This window comes from Scleropages formosus, chromosome 2 (genome assembly GCF_900964775.1).
Source record: "Scleropages formosus chromosome 2, fSclFor1.1, whole genome shotgun sequence".
NCBI lineage: Eukaryota > Metazoa > Chordata > Actinopteri > Osteoglossiformes > Osteoglossidae > Scleropages > Scleropages formosus.
Genome location: NC_041807.1, coordinates 16357010 through 16372619, shown reverse-complemented (window position 1 = coordinate 16372619; position 15610 = coordinate 16357010). Strand labels below are relative to the sequence as shown.

General features: G+C 48.6%; 1 protein-coding gene across 1 annotated transcript; it reads left to right on the top strand.

Moving 5' to 3' along the window:
- Positions 1–13805: 13805 nt before the first annotated feature.
- szl (sizzled) lies at positions 13806–15053 on the top strand. Its single transcript, XM_018747156.2, has 4 exons — positions 13806–14086; positions 14221–14390; positions 14502–14594; positions 14743–15053. The coding sequence occupies exons 1-4, from the start codon at positions 13806–13808 to the stop codon at positions 15051–15053; spliced, it is 855 nt and encodes a 284-aa protein (XP_018602672.2).
- Positions 15054–15610: the final 557 nt, after the last annotated feature.

Here is a 15610-nt window from a genome sequence, read left to right as displayed (position 1 = left end):
TTGCATCTACCACGTGACTGTTTCACCTAAACTAGCTCTAGAGCGCACAAGCTCGGACTAGTAGTTAGAAGAAGGGCCCGAGTCTCAGCAAGTTTCGCTTTCGGCGACGCCGGCCGGGGCCGCGACCCCCCGCGTGGACCGGACGGCAGCGCGTGAAATTCGGAGGAACTACGGCTGAAAGAAATGACACGGCGTGACGTGTTCGGGGCGCTGCGAGCATCCCCACCCTCTCCTCTCCTCTCTCCTCTCCTCTCCTCTCCTCTCCTCTCCTGTGTGCGTGTGTCCGTCCGCGCGCTGCGGCTCAGGCGCGTGCCGCCGCGTTCCCAACAACAAGAGCGCAGTGAAGAGCGTCTCCCGCGCCGCCGCCGCCTCCCGACGAAGCAGCCACGAAGCCGGCGTCCCCGCGTCTCTGCGACGTCACCCTCATTTTGTCCGCGAGCCGGGCGCGGGCTCGTCCCGCGGCGCGCTGTCCGCGCCGTGCGCGCTCCACGGCCGCTGCGTGCTCGGATGCGTGCGGTGCCCACAGCTGCGGAGCGCACAGCTCCTCTCTGCCGCCGTGGCCATTATATTCGCGCTGCGCCCGCGGCTCCGCTCTCCCTCGCTCCGTCTGGCGCGCGGCGCTCCCGAGCAGGAATGTGAGCTGCGCGAGACGGTGGGCGGGGCTCTGGCCGCGCGCGGCCCCTCCCTCTCCCGCTGAGTCCGCGTCTCTTTCTCCCAGCGCAGAAGCCGCCCGGAGCAATGGGGCTTGGGGAACGGAGGGGGGGGGCGGTGAGGCTCTCGTTGTTCCGCGCTCCTTCCGCGACGGTGCAACTCCGAGTCAGTCTACGTAAGAAAACACTGTACTGTACCGTGCTGTAGTGTAAACCGCAGCAATAGTGGCGGCACGCCTTCCGCGCAGGCAGGATGTGGGGCTGCCTGGTCCCCTCCGTTCACAGAACAAGGGAGTGGACGCGCACTGACTGGCGCTCTGTTAAAGCACCCGGAGGCTCTCTCTCCCTCCATCATGTTAAACAAAAACATACAATATTTTCCTTTAAACTGGTAAATATACGGTAAATATGTATACAGTATTCATACGCACATAAACTTATGATATGATTGTTAAAGTACTTAACAGTGATGAACCCACTACAGTCTGGTCATTTTTAACCCAGCGGTGCAGGGATTCAAACCCAGGTCTCCTGAAAAGCAGTGGTTACAGGCAGCACAGTGGTGCAGCACCAGTGCAATTGGGTTGTGAGACTGGATGTGGGTTCAAGTCCCCTCTAAGCCTTCACTGTAGGTTGTCTTGAATATAAGTGTGAGCTAATTGCTAGATGGTCTTTTGAGGGAGAAAAATCATCTGTCAAATGAATAAAAATCAGTGTAAATCACTATGCCACAAGCAGCGTAGTGGTTTACATTGATTTTAATTATGTATTAAAACATGCAATAAAACTATGCATATCTTATATATATATGCAAAACAATGCAGAATGCACATATAATATGTATTTTATATGTAATGTGCCGGGTAGGCTCCGGTTCCCCGTGACCCCGTAAGGGACAAGCGGTTCTGAAAATGTGTGTGTGTGTGTGTGTGTTTATTTTGTATACAAATACACACACACACACACATTTTCTGAACTGCTTGTCCCACACGGGGTCGCGGGGAACCGGAGCCTTACCCAGCAACTCAGGGCAAAAGGCTGGAGGGGGAGGGGACACATCCAGGACGGGACGCTAATCTGTCGCAAGGCACCCCAAGCGGGACTCGAACCCCAGACCCACTGGAGAGCAGGACCCGGTCCAACCCACTGTGCGACCACGCCCCCTGTATACAAATGTTTAATATTCACACACACACACACACACACACATTTTCAGAACCGCTTGTCCCATATGGGGTCGCAGGGAACCGGAGCCTACCCGGTAACACAGGGCGTAAGGCCAGAGGGGGAGGGGACACACCCAGGACAGGACGCCAGTCCGTCGCAAGGCACCCCCAGCGGGACTCGAACCCCAGACCCACCGGAGAGCAGGACTGTGGTCCAACCCACTGCGCCACCGCACCCCCCTGTTTAATATTCTATTCTATATAAATGTTAACTGTTGTATTTAATAATTTATATTTCCTCTCTTCACTTTTAGTCAGTTTGGGATCAAAGGAGCAGAACTAAGATGGTTTGAGTCCTACCTATCTGACAGACCCTATCAAACGGTCTGGCGGGGCTCCTGTTCTTCTCCTCTGCCTCTCTCAACCGGTGTCCCACAGGTCTCAGTACTGGGTCCTCTTCTTTTCTCGATCTACACCTCCTCCCTCGGTCCGGTCATAGCCTCGCATGGATTCAAATACCACTGCTATGCTGATGATACCCAGCTCTTCTTCTCCTTTCCACCTGGTGCGTCAGACATCTCCACACGCGTTGCTCCCCGCTATCTACAAGACTTGATCATTCGCTACACCCCAACAGACTGCTACGCTCTTCCACATCTGTCCACTTGGTGGTCCCGGCAACAAAAGGTAAAGCACGGAGGTTCTCGGTTCTGGCTCCATTGTGGTGGAACGACCTCCCCCTCTCACTCAGAGCTGCTGAATCTCTGTCCACATTTAAAGAGGGTCTTAAAACTCATCTCTTCCGAACTCACTTCGCCCATGATCTCTCAAGTTCACGTAAGGTATGCATGTTTGTGATGATTCTCGGATCAGTCCTTTACAGAGCCACTCCTGCAATGTAATGTAAATGTTTATATGGATCTCAAAAAAAACTACTAGGAAGGTGATTAGGAATCGGCGATATTCTGGTAAAGTTTCATGCAGCTACTTGCGTGATTAACGTTAGTGCATATGGTGAAGGAAACAAACTAACTGTACTTAAGAGTCACACATCTGCAACTATCTCTTTCTCCTGATTGTGTTTTCTACGAGACGTACGTCGCTTTGGAGAAAAGCATCTGCTAAATGAATAAATGTAAATGTTTAATAGTTTTATGTTTTATTCTGCCCAGGGGGTGTGGTGGCGCAGTGGGTTGGACCACAGTCCTGCTGTCCGGTGGGTCTGGGGTTCGAGTCCTGCTTGGGGTACCTTGTGACGGACTGGCGTCCCGTCCTGGGTGTGTCCCCTCCCCCTCCGGCCTTATGCCCTGTGTTGCTGGGTAGGCTCCGGTTCCCCGTGACCCCATATGGGACAAGCGGCTCTGAAGGTGTGTGTGTGTGTGTGAAATCCATACGGGGCCACGTAGAATCCGCAGTGTGTTGTTTTCAGAAGTTCTGCTCCGGAGCATCTGTGACCACGTGATCCCATTACACTTATCTTTAATTGAATCTGCAGTCTGTGGAGGGACACTGCTGTTGCACCCTTGAGACAGGTCCCATCCTTAGGCCCTTCGCTGAAGAAACCCTTGTCTAGCCATATACGCACTCTAATTGTGTGCTTACAATGTGCTCCGGGCTACTGGGGAAATAAATTATGCTCTATCTGCTTCATCTAGCATTTCTGTCGTGCTGTCCGAGTTCGGGGCTATGTCGAAACGTTCCGGTTTAAGTAATGAGAAGCTCCTGGTCCTCGTCCCCTTCGCCAGGATGTCTTTACTGCCCCCCCCGGGGGGAGTGCGCACCCTCAGACCGACAGCTCCAGTGAAGCGCGTCTCAGCAGGCCGCTAATGGACAATCCAAGTATCTGGGGGCACTGAGCAGCTTAATGAGGCTCTGAGTTGTTAAACAACTCCGTGGAAAGACCTCGGGTTCGCTCCTTCATCATGTCACCCTGAAGCACCTCTGTTCCCACCATGCAAGCACAGTTATTGGGCGGCTCAGACTCAGATGTTTACATATATTCATTTAGCCAATGCATTTCTACCAGGTGATTTACACTCTTAATCTACCTACATTTATTTACCCTTTTATACAGCCGGGTAATTTTACTGGAACAATTCAGGTTAAGTACCTTGCTCAAGTTTGCCACACCTGGAGGTGGGATTCAATCCTGCAACCTTTGGGTCCAAAGGCGGCAGCTCTAACCACTACTTCAAAGGCACCTTTAGTTTTTTTTTTAAAGTTTTTTTATTTTTAAAATGTGTTATATTAACATACATTTCCTAACATTTCTACTGGTAGCAGAGAATGTACAGTTTGTACACGAAGCTCGTGGTCCTGGGGGATGCGGTCATGCAGTGGGTTTGACCGGGTCCTGCTGTCCGGTGGGTCTGGGGTTTGAGTCCCGCTTGGGGTGCCTTGTGATGGACTGGCGTCCCGTCCTGGGTGTGTCCCCTCCCCCTCCAGCCTTGCGCCTTGTGTTGCCGGGTTAGGCTCCGGTTCCCCGCGACCCCGTATGGGACAAGCGGTTTCAGACTGTGTGTGTTTGTGTGTGTGCGTGCTCATGGTCATTAGTGAAACACTAGAAAACATGGTGTTTTATAACTCGGTTGAACCTAGGGGATGGCCTACGGGCACCAAAACTTGGGGGTGTCCAATTTTAACTACTAAAATTGAAAAATACATTCCCAGAGATTTAGGACATTTGTGGATTTGTATTTTCAACGGTACTGTGGCACTATCCAAGACTTTTACAGATCCTAACTGTCAAATGAATTGAGGGAAGTCTGCATTATTAAGCTTTCTTTGAGTGTGACTTAGAAGATAAAAGTGGCTTTTGAGTTACAAACACTGTGAATTATGAAAAGACGTCCGGTTCCAGTGGTGTTTGTATGTTGAGGAGTCAGCGTATTTCATTTGGTTTTTTTATTTTGCCTTATTGTCCTGCATGCCTTCTTACCCCTTATAACTTTTTGGCTGATATTTTTTTGCACTTACATAGGGGGCGCGATGGTGCAGTGGGTTGGACCGGGTCCTTCTCTCCGGTGGGTCTGCGGTTCGAGTCCCACTTGGGGTGCCTTGTGACAGACTGGCGTCCCGTCATGGGTGTGTCCCCTCCCCCTCCAGCCTTATGCCCTGAGTTGCCGGATTGGGCTCTGGTTCTCTGTGACCCCATATGGGACAAGCAGTTCAGAAAAATGTGTGTTTGCACTTACTGTGGTCACAGTCATCGGTCCTGGTTCTGAGATAGAGCAGGAAGCCCATGGAACCCGAAGGCCTTCAATCCTTCGGTGGCATACCCAGGTTGTCCAGTATGATGTGTGTCAAGACCCAGTACTGTCACTAACCTCACTGCGATGCCGGGCAGGACGTGCCCCCATCCTTGCTTGTTTTTCTTTGGGTCTCTGTCACTATGAACTTATCCGGCGATCAGCAGAGGAAGCTGAGGACAAAAGACATGCTGACATGTGTTTAAGTTTGTCTGCTTGTTTTCTCCTGATAACAATGCAAAAGCAAGACTGTTTTCTTTTCCCCCAAATTGTTAGATACAGCAATCAAGAAATGTAGTGACAGTTTATTTTGGAAGTTAGTATGTTTTACTCATAGTTCTGCATGTTTGCATTGGGGTGTCCTGTAAACTGTGTTTGATTGCCCTCTTGTGGTAAGAGGGAGAAGTACATTCATTATTCCTTGAATTGCTATCTAACCCATTTACACTTCTGTCAAACTTCTCTCCAGAAGTGACTTATAATGTTAAGCTAATTAGAATTAATTACTTATTTACACAGCTGGGCATTTCTATTGGAGTAATTTAAGGTAAGTACCTTTCTCAAAGTTATTACAGGTGGGAATCAAATCTGCAACCTTTGGCGCCCAAGACAGCAGCTCTAACCACTATGCTACCAACTATCTGACAGATGAGGATACTTCGAGATGTTATATATTAATACAGCTGGATATATTTCTGGAGCAATGACAGGAGAATAGGGTGCAGCATTTACACCCATGGCCTTACAAATGAGTATTCATAACTGCTGTGCAACTAGTGGCTTCCACCCATGTTAATGGCTGCATGTCATGGCCTTTAAGGAAAAAAAACACAAAATAAATCTGCTTTACATCTTCTGAACAGAACAGAGCAACAAACTGGCCATGGACCTTGCTCCTGAGCTGCATCCATGGAAAGGAATCCAAACATTTTCTTCATGATCATTCCTTCATTCAATTCTTCTTCTTAATTAATGTGTCAGTTTCTGTGAAGCCAGTGCTGCAATATGAGATCCATATGCTTCAAAGGATATGAGACACTATTTGTTAAAGAGAAGAACGGCCTGGAAAAATGTCAAACTAAGACATGGGAATAATTTGGGAGGAAATGCACAGTTTTGACAAACATCTGAAGAATAAAGAACTGTAGAACAGCGATTCCTTTGACTTTTCATTCATGTATTCAAAACCCCTGGAAGCAACTGGCAGCAGTCACCTCCATAACTACTTCAAGACCAACAAACTGCCGGTGCAGGGAGGGGTCTACAATATAGTATTTCATATAAAATAAAAGGTATTTATTACCAAAAAGGACAGCAAGACCATGCAATAGTACACTTAAGCCAAATGAAAAATATTCAGTTGAGAGCCATCCATCAGCCAGCCATCCATCCATCTTCTTGCCCACTTGTCCTTCTAGAGTCGTGGTGGCAATAGGGAGAACAGAGAAGCCCAGACGCCCCTGTCCCTTGCAACTTCCTCCAGCTCAACCCGGGGGATCCCCAGCCGCTCCCGGATCAACTGTGAGGTATAATCCCTCCAGCGGGTCCTGGGCCGACCTCGGGGCCTTGTCGCAGTTGGGCGTGTCTGGTATACCCCCAAAGGGAGGCGCCCAGGGGGCATCCTTCTCAGATGGCCGAACCACCTCAACTGGTTCCTCTCAATGTGGAGGAGTAGCAGCTCTACTCTGAGTTCCTCCCGGATGTCTGAACTCTTCACCCTATCACGGAGAGTGAGTCCCAGCACCCTGCGGAGAAAACTGATTTCAGCCGCTTGTATCCACAATCTCATTCTTTCGGTCATTACCCGGAGTCTATGACTACAGGTGAGGGTAGGGACGTAGATCGACCAGTAAATTTTTCATCCAAGTGTCATTGGAGCAGAGATTTTGCAACCGAATGACATTCCTCACATCAACGTGGGCTTGGGACAAACACCGCATTTAACCGATTTAGCTTCACCAATTCACTCAAACTGCATGCCTTTGGACTATGGGAGGAAGTCCAGATGAACACGGGGAGAACATGCAAACTCCACAGAGACTGAGTGGGGATCAAACTCACATTCTCTTGCATCATTCAGGCAGCAGCACCTCTCACTGTGCCACTCTTCCCCCCAGAAATTCCTCAACTACATAAATGGGTAAATCACTGTAAATCAATCTGGAAAAAAAGCTGGTACTTCTGCTTGACCAACTCTTAAGGAAATTACAATTCTACTACTTAGCGGGTAATAAATCAGGAACTTCTGTACCCAGGGCAAACTACAAACACAAAGTTAGGCTACAAGAACAAGTAAGGCTACAATTCCAGGTACTAACTCCTGCCTTTGCAAGTTCCCCTTATAGACAAACAAATTACTGTAATGTTTCACAAGTGGGTAGTGCAGTGGGTTGGACTGGGTCCTGCTCTCCGGTGGGTCTGGGGTTCAAGTCCCGCTTGGGGTGCCTTGCGACGGACTGGCGTCCCGTCCTGGGTGTGTCCCCTCCCCCTCCAGCCTTACGCCTTGTGTTGCCGGGTTAGGCTCCGGTTCCCCGCGACCCTGTATGGGACAAGTGGGTCAGAAAGTGTGTGTGTGTGTGTGTTTCACAAGTAATGGCTCTGCTGTAGAATTCAAGGTGAATTGTGTGTTAAAGTGTAGTTCTCACTGTAACCACACAATGGCAGCACAATCAATTTAGTTTCCCCTTTAATGCACTTTCCTAGGCTCCTTTTGCAGGGGTGAGTCTCTGGCCTGTGTGTAGCCAGGAAAAACTTTGTCTGAACTTCATGTCCCCTCTGTAGTATCCAGCTGAGATTCTCTGGTCCAGTGGTTCCCAAGTGTGACCGTGAACCACCTGTCCTCCGCAAAGCAAGTGGTCCGCAAGAGCCGAGTTGTCACGTCCGTGCGAAGTAATGTTCAAATTTGTCAAATACATGAGTTCATTATGGACTTACATGATTTTACAATTTAAAAATGCCTTCTTTTCACTCACACTAAACCTGTGCTTAGCAAATTTTGCAATAGCATGAGGGTCGTGCCATCGAACCACCTTTGCTCATCGCTCCTTCAAGGCGCTCCGATTTGCAGTTGCAGCAACACTCCGCTTTTGTTGCTGTAAAATAGGTTTAAAATTCATATTGTTTTTATTTTTAATAAAAATCTGACACTGAACCTGTGCTTTCACCTGCACTAAACATCTTTATTGTAGCACGCAGCACCGTGAGTTTGGATGGGGTGAATAAAGATACACAGGCAGCTTTCATTTCAAACATTTTATTTGAACAACAGCACACAAAGAAACAATGCTCTTGACTGAGGACCCCATTTCCGCCAACCTGTGCTTCTAGGCAGCCTTCCCAGTCTGCTTATTATCTCCAGGCTCTCTTCATTCCTACTGGCAAACACAGTCACCCTATCATTTCCCCCCAGAAGTGCCCCCAGTGGTTGAACACGTTATTTACAATTTACCCATAATCCAACTATTTACAATAAACAAATCTTACAACCCAAACACACAGTAATGCGGGTTGTCACATAATGCTTTGTCACAGTGAAAGTTAGTTTACTGTTATCAAATCCGATCTATTGACCCACATTAAAATGATTTGACTAAATATCAAGCCTGACATGAAACTGAAGATATCTCCCAATAGCAACTGCACACACACACACACACACACATTTTCAGAACCGCTTGTCCCTTACGGGGTCATGGGGAACCGGAGCCTACCCGGCAACACAGGGCGTAAGGCCGGAGGGGGAAGGGGACGCACCCAGGACGGGACGCCAGTCCGTCGCAAGGCACCCCAAGCAGGACTCAAACCCCAGACCCACCGGAGAGTAGGACTGCGGTCCAACCCACTGCGCCACCGCACCCCATAGCCACAGTCAAACACTTAACAGAAATACAAGAACAATAATTGATTTTAGTAAAATGACAAATAGTAGCCCACAGTTAAACAACAAACATTGTTTAATAGCGGAATGAACCTTACCTTCAATGATTTACAAGATTTTAAAGCTTCAGCTAAAGCCTGACAGTCACGATGGGTGAATTCAAACAGATTCCACTCAAAGTTCATACCACAGCCCTTAACTCCATACACTACGTGTAACTCCTCCAGCTTTGTAAGCTTGTTCAACAGGATGCCAAAATCAAAGTGGTCAATGGAAGGCCCATCGAAGCCCACCTCACTGACTGAGTCCGACCCATCAGCCTCCTCTAGCTTTTGGCTGCACTCATCACATAAACTTTTCAGTTAATGAATAACCTCACAAAATATCAGTTTTTTTGTGGAAAAGTTGCATAATTAATAAATATAAATCACATTAATTCATTTGCTAAAAAATATGTCATAATTTTATTGCTGATTTTTTATGAAGTGCTGGCTGTAGGCCATAGGTTGTCTGTTGTATCCTTTGTGCCAAAGTGGTCCTCTGCCCAAAACACTTTGAAAGCCAGTGCTCTGGTCTCAATAATATTGTGGGTTCCTTACAACACCATCTACTTTTTTGTTGATGACCTGGATTTGAGCCTGTTGAGAAGAGTGCTGCATCTATTTCCCTCCATGGAGATCATTTCTACCAGCAGCCATCAGTCTTTGTAGTGAGTCCTCATGCTCCCAGGGGGGGTGGATAACATCTTAATAACTGTGGTGCTGAGCTTTCTTGATGTCCCACCACACCCTGCACCACCTCACTTCACTCATCATCTCACTTCAATCCGTTCGTCCTCTCACTTCTAAATACGTTTCTGCAATAGACTGGACTGCGACTGGCCCCGAAGGGTGTTGTGCCCAGTGATTGATTCTGGGATGGGCTCTGCACCGCTGTTACCCTGACCAGGACAAACGGTAAAGGAAAGTGAGTGAATGAATGAGTGAGCTTAGGGTTTTTTTTCCCCGCCAGGGCTTATGTGTTTTTGTGTGTATTACATGCATAGGTGCACTTTGAGTTTTTATGTTCATAACTACTCATGTGTATGTCTGTTTTGTATTTATTTGTCTGTTTTTATGGGTATGATCATGTTTTACACCGTAATTTAGAAATATTTTATGTGTTTTGAAGGAAGCATGTATTATGATATGATGACTTTGGTTGAGCTGCTATTGGGGGACAGTCCTTTTGCGGGTACGTTGGTGTGGGGAACACATGGGTCAGTTATATTTTTTTTGAAGCCAGAAAGGGGATTGTTACGGGAAACACTTTGTCTTCACAATGTATTTTATGTAATGGTTCTTTAGTAATTTTATTGACCAGCTGTAGGAAAATGGTGTCGGGTTTGTTTGACTGTGGATTTTTAATGTATTGTTTTGGTTGCGTGTATTATTGATAACTTTCTTAAATAAAGTTTGAAGTAAAAAAAAAAAAATTACATGCATAGGTGTCTAGAAACAGTTTACAAAATAAGAATAACACAACAGGTGGTGTTAAAGTGAGGACGGACCGACGTCAGAGCTCAACTAAGAGACGGTCAGCTCAGAGATCAGGTCATCCACAAAACTCGTCGACACAGTTTTGACTGGCAGCCTCTCCGGAGCCCAGGGGGGTGGAAGTTTTTGGGAGGGGAGCCGGTTGGGAGACAACCCGATGAGGAGGGACGGGAATTTCTGTCTGCCTGCGATTAGCCTCCCACGAAAAGCAGCAGCCTGGGGGGGGTCGTTGAGGTGGGATTTGGGTGCTACCGAGTTGCTCCGAGCCACACCGGTGTCTATAACCCCCGCGCTAGCGATGCTCAGTCTGAGCGTGCTCCTTTTTCTCAGAGAATCTATCCCTCTGATCCTTGCTTCTTAAATACCTGACATCTACGTATGAGTTATGCAAATGCAGCTTTGTCACACGTGACGGGGCGCGAACCATTTTTCACACACGTGCTCCGTCTACTCTTTGATGCCTCGGGAGGTGCGACCCTTACGCTCCCTGAGCAACGGAGCTGCTTTGGAAGTATTAAGGAAAGCGAGGGGTTGTCATATTTATTTTCTTTTAGCCAATGTTATTGTCCCGATACACAGTATCACTAGTGTGTGGACTGTTCTGAACTTAGCATTTTAATGATTGATTGAGCTTTGATTTACTGAGACTGATGAATTTCTTTACCTGTTTATTTTTGTTTTATTTATGCGTACCCGTTGGCACATGCCTTCCCGAAAGACTGAGACGGTTTCTCCGGCAACATTGCCCAAGGTAAAGTAATGACAGCGATTCATCTTTGAGGCAGACAAGTAGCTCGTCTGTCAACAGGTCGTCAGTGAGACGAAAGGAGAGAAGAACTCTGACGAAAACAAAAGAAACTAGACCGGGGACAGCAAGACTCCATCTCCATGTCCTAAGGACACGCTCATATTTTGCCTCCTCGCAGACCTCACACACAATGGGCTATTTATTCTTTATATTCTGCACTGATCCTAACAAGTTTTTGACAGGGAGGAGAATATTTATGTTAATTTCATTCGTTTCATATTGATTTTCCCGGGAGAAGTTTGTATCGGAGCATTTTCGAGGAAGTTTGAAGCCACGGCGCTCAACCCTTCCCAGCTGTATATGTCAGGCTGTGGGCGTGTTGCTCGGATCATGTGCGGCGGATTAAGATGCGCCAGGTGTGACTTGGGGGGGGGTAATGAAGTTGCAGGCATTTACATGTATCTGACACTTTTCTCCAAAGGAGCTTACAATGTTACTTGCAATTATTTACCCATTTATATGGCTGGGTAATTTTTACTGGAGTAATTTCAGGGTGAACATGTTGCTCAAGGGTGTGACAGCTGAAAGTGGGAAGCAAACCTGCAGCTGTTGGGTCCAAAGGCAGCAGCTCTAACCACTACGCTTCCAGCTGCCCGAAATGCTTAGCTCTCAGAGGCACATTTAATTTGTTTATATGTATTATGGAAAAAGCGTGTTCAGTGTCCTTACCCTTGTTATTAAGTAACAAAAGCTCGGACCATATTAACAATACAAACAGTCTCCTCTCTTCGCAGTGGGGGGTTGGTGAATCGGGTGCCATTAAAGAGAATAACAGCGTCCTGAAGATAATGTGAGACGGGGTGGGGAGGCTGGGGGCAGCATTAGTCGCGTGGCTCTATTGTTTGGACAAATTGGTCTGCGATACTAATAGTCTAGTTAGTCCCTGTCGAGATTCCCCCGTCTCCTTCCTAATTGCGGCGCGAGGCCTCTCCTCCCTACCGACCCAGTAGCGCCGGCCCGATCGAACGTCTGGAAATGCCCTCGTCCAGCTCGGCAGTCTCACCTTTGGCTCTCGTGTCCCGCAACCCATTATTTCAAGACCGACGGCTCGGAACCGGTAACCAAGGACGGAAAAGTACATTTCTGCAACTCTTTATATGTTACAGTTATTCATTCTTATTTACCCGACGCTTTTCTCATATGAAGTCGACACAGACAGAGTCGGATTTTCACCCACGTCTGAACCGATTGGAACCAGCGCTACCCCCCTCCCGCCCCATATACAGCTACGTAACGTAATATGTGCCAGAATTACCACAAAGTGAAATAACATTGAGTGATTATTTTTTCCCAACGGACGTCACAAAGTTTGCGTTGAACCTGCTATACAAAAGTAACTTACAATAAATAAATAGACAAATAAAGGTTGCGTTGCATGTATGTTTCCGGTAACTGCTGTTGTCTCTGTGTTGCGTGTATTATATAAGTATATACGTAAATATATATATATATTTAAGTGTTTCTAAGCAGTGGGTTTCTAATGTGTAATTTCACATTTTTCAAATTACACTGGCTCTAGATATCCAATTCATCAAGGGCAGGGATCCATCACCCGGAGGTGTGTTAGTCAAGGGGCTCGCTGTGGCGCTGGCTGCCCGGTGGTTACCGAAGACCGGCTGCTGCTCTCTCCTCCCCCCTGGATGGGAAATCGAGCGCAAGGCCACTACATCAAAGCCAAGGGAGCGGAGCGGACCGATGCAGACGACTCTGGGCTAATGGGACTCGCTCTCTAATTGGAGGCCCTTCTTCAGAGGATGTTAAATTTGCAAAGGAGGCCAAACATGAAAGGGACCATCAACATGGAGACCAGGAGTCTGTCTGATTGGCACATATCCCCGTCTCTAATGGCTTTCCCTAAGGACTCCCTTCCAGGCTCTACACACCTCAGTGTGTACATATTCCCAAACCATATGAAAAGAATGAGCAAAAATGATTTTTTTTCCCAAGCTGTGTAGGAAACTGTTTGACATCAGGAGGTTATGAATTATTTATTGATTACCGTGTTGTGCATGTGTATCATTTATATTAATCTAGTACAGCTGACACTGGGATCCTTTCTGTCACCAGTGTGAAGAAACTGACTGGCTGACTGTGCAAAGAAGAACAGTAATATCAAGCAAAAAACCCCAATGTACCTTATAGCTGCAAATTTATTCTAACGGTACTCATTTTTGCCCTTATATGGCAACCTGGTGAAAGCAAAGTCTCCTTTCAGGTCAACATGAATTTGTGGGTTACACAGGAAAAAGAGGCAGTAAAATAGATTTTTTTCATTTTGGATATGGTCTGGGACTAGTTAAAAATTTAGCACTCCCCTGTGCAGCGCATCCCCCTCCAATGTCTGCAGAGGAACCCCACCGTCTCCGCTGCTTTGATTGGGTATTGACAGGCGGGGGCTCTCTTGGTCTCTGCCGGCTCTATATAAACGAGGGCTCCTCATTGGGGGGCACACGCTGTCCCTGCAGCGGCCATACCAGCATCCCGCGCCTTCCCCGGAGGATCGGACCTACCCGGAGACACCATGCTTCAGCTCGTTCGTATCGTCCTCGTCCTGGTTCCAGTTCAGGGCCTGGCCTTCGACTTTGGCCAGTTCACACGCTGCGTGCCCATTCCCCGCCACATGGGCATCTGCCAGGACGTAGGATACTCTGAGATGCGGCTGCCCAACTACCTGGGCCAGAGCAGCCTGGAGACCCAGGTGGTGCCACATTCGGAGCGCTGGAGGCCACTGCTGGAGACAGGCTGCCACCCTCAGGCCAGGGTCTTCCTCTGCTCCCTCCTTGCCCCCATCTGCCTCGACACGTGAGTCTGCTCATCTCGTCTTTCCCAGCTTTGCTGCCGTGTGCGCTCAGTGCTGGAGCTGTGTTTGTACGTGTGTATCCTGTGTGCGCAAGCTTCCCGTTCCAGCTGCGCGATGTGCCCCCCGATGCCCACAGGTTCATCCAGCCGTGCCGCAGCCTCTGCGCGGCCGTGAGGGACGGCTGCGCCCCAGTGCTGGCCTGTCAAGGACAGGCCTGGCCAGATGTTCTGGACTGCGACCGCTTCCCAGGCCACGACGACATGTGCCTGTCAGCCACGATCACACATGGTAACATTGTCCTCAAAGGTGGGTGTCCTGTCCCGCTGAAAGATGAGTGTTTTAGACTGTTTGTGAGCTGTGAGAGAAGGGAGCGTGCCTGCGGTTGAACATTTCCTATCTCATCCTGCCCTCCTTCAGGTCTGCCTCGGGCTACCTGCCAGGACTGCCCTGCCACGGAGGAGTTTCCCTCTCTGAAATCCACAATGGACGCCATCTGCCTGAACGACTTCGGTAGATGCCTCACGCCCGCCTCTGGCCGCACGGCGAAAGTGCTCGACGTCGCATGTGCACGAGTTCGCTAGGATGAATTGCGGCGGGAGGGACGGTGTAGACGGGAGTTCTCACGCCTAACGTTTCTCTTCATCTACGTCTCCTGCAGCTGTGAAAGCCAAGCTGGCTCGCCGGCGCTTCGCTTCAACCGAGACGGAGTTCGAGGTGGAGGGGCGGCTGGAGTTTGTGCGCCAAGGCCCCCTCCTTCTGTACGACACCAGAACCATGCTGGAGCAGTGGCTGCTGATCAACCCGCATTGCGCTCAGGCTCTGGTGCGGCCCGGCCGAGCCCAGCTCTACCTGGTGACCGGCAGGGTGCGGCCCGATGGCACCCTGGCCCTAGCCCTCCTCTTCCCCTGGCACAAGAAGGACGTGAACCTCGTGGCGGCCTCACGCAAATGGAAGCATCACCAGTGCTGATCGGCGAGAAGCCTTTGCCACCGAAAATACATCCAGTCTCCCCCAGGGGAGGAAAACGGAGGCTTTGGGTGGACACCTTCACATGCATTGAAATGGAGCTGGATTCTTCACTGTGCACTGTGGCGACACCTGCTGGCTGCCTGCAGCAGCACTCCCTGCAAAGTAATATAGAACAGGGCCGACATGGAACGCACTCGGAAAAGCGTACGTACCCGTATACTCTGTGAAGAGCAGAATCTTTATTGTATTCGTACTGTGTATTTAAAATGTTTTGTGTTCAGACTGTGTGTGTGTGTGTGTGTGTGTGTGTGTGTGAGAGAGAGAGAGAGAGAGAGAGAGAGAGAGGTACACGTGGCAGTAGTGTTAATAAAATATTAATTAAGCAGTTTTTGTTGGTCTTACCTTGGTGTATAATGACAATGAAGACAGTCAGAACAAAGCTAAAAAAACAAGCTTAAAATGAACATGCCAAGAGAAAACAATAGTTAATGTGACAGTGATCAGAGAAGTCAGTTGCTCGAGTGGGGGGAGATGACACCTTTTCAATAAACGTCCAT

Excerpts from the sequence above, each read along its gene's own strand:
- szl (XM_018747156.2), top strand. The coding sequence starts at position 13,806 with ATGCTTCAGCTCGTTCGTATCGTCCTCGTCCTGGTTCCAGTTCAGGGC. Across the intron at positions 14,087-14,220 it reads GCCCCCATCTGCCTCGACAC|GTTCATCCAGCCGTGCCGCA; the intron begins GTGAGTCTGCTC and ends CGATGCCCACAG. Across the intron at positions 14,595-14,742 it reads CATCTGCCTGAACGACTTCG|CTGTGAAAGCCAAGCTGGCT; the intron begins GTAGATGCCTCA and ends CGTCTCCTGCAG.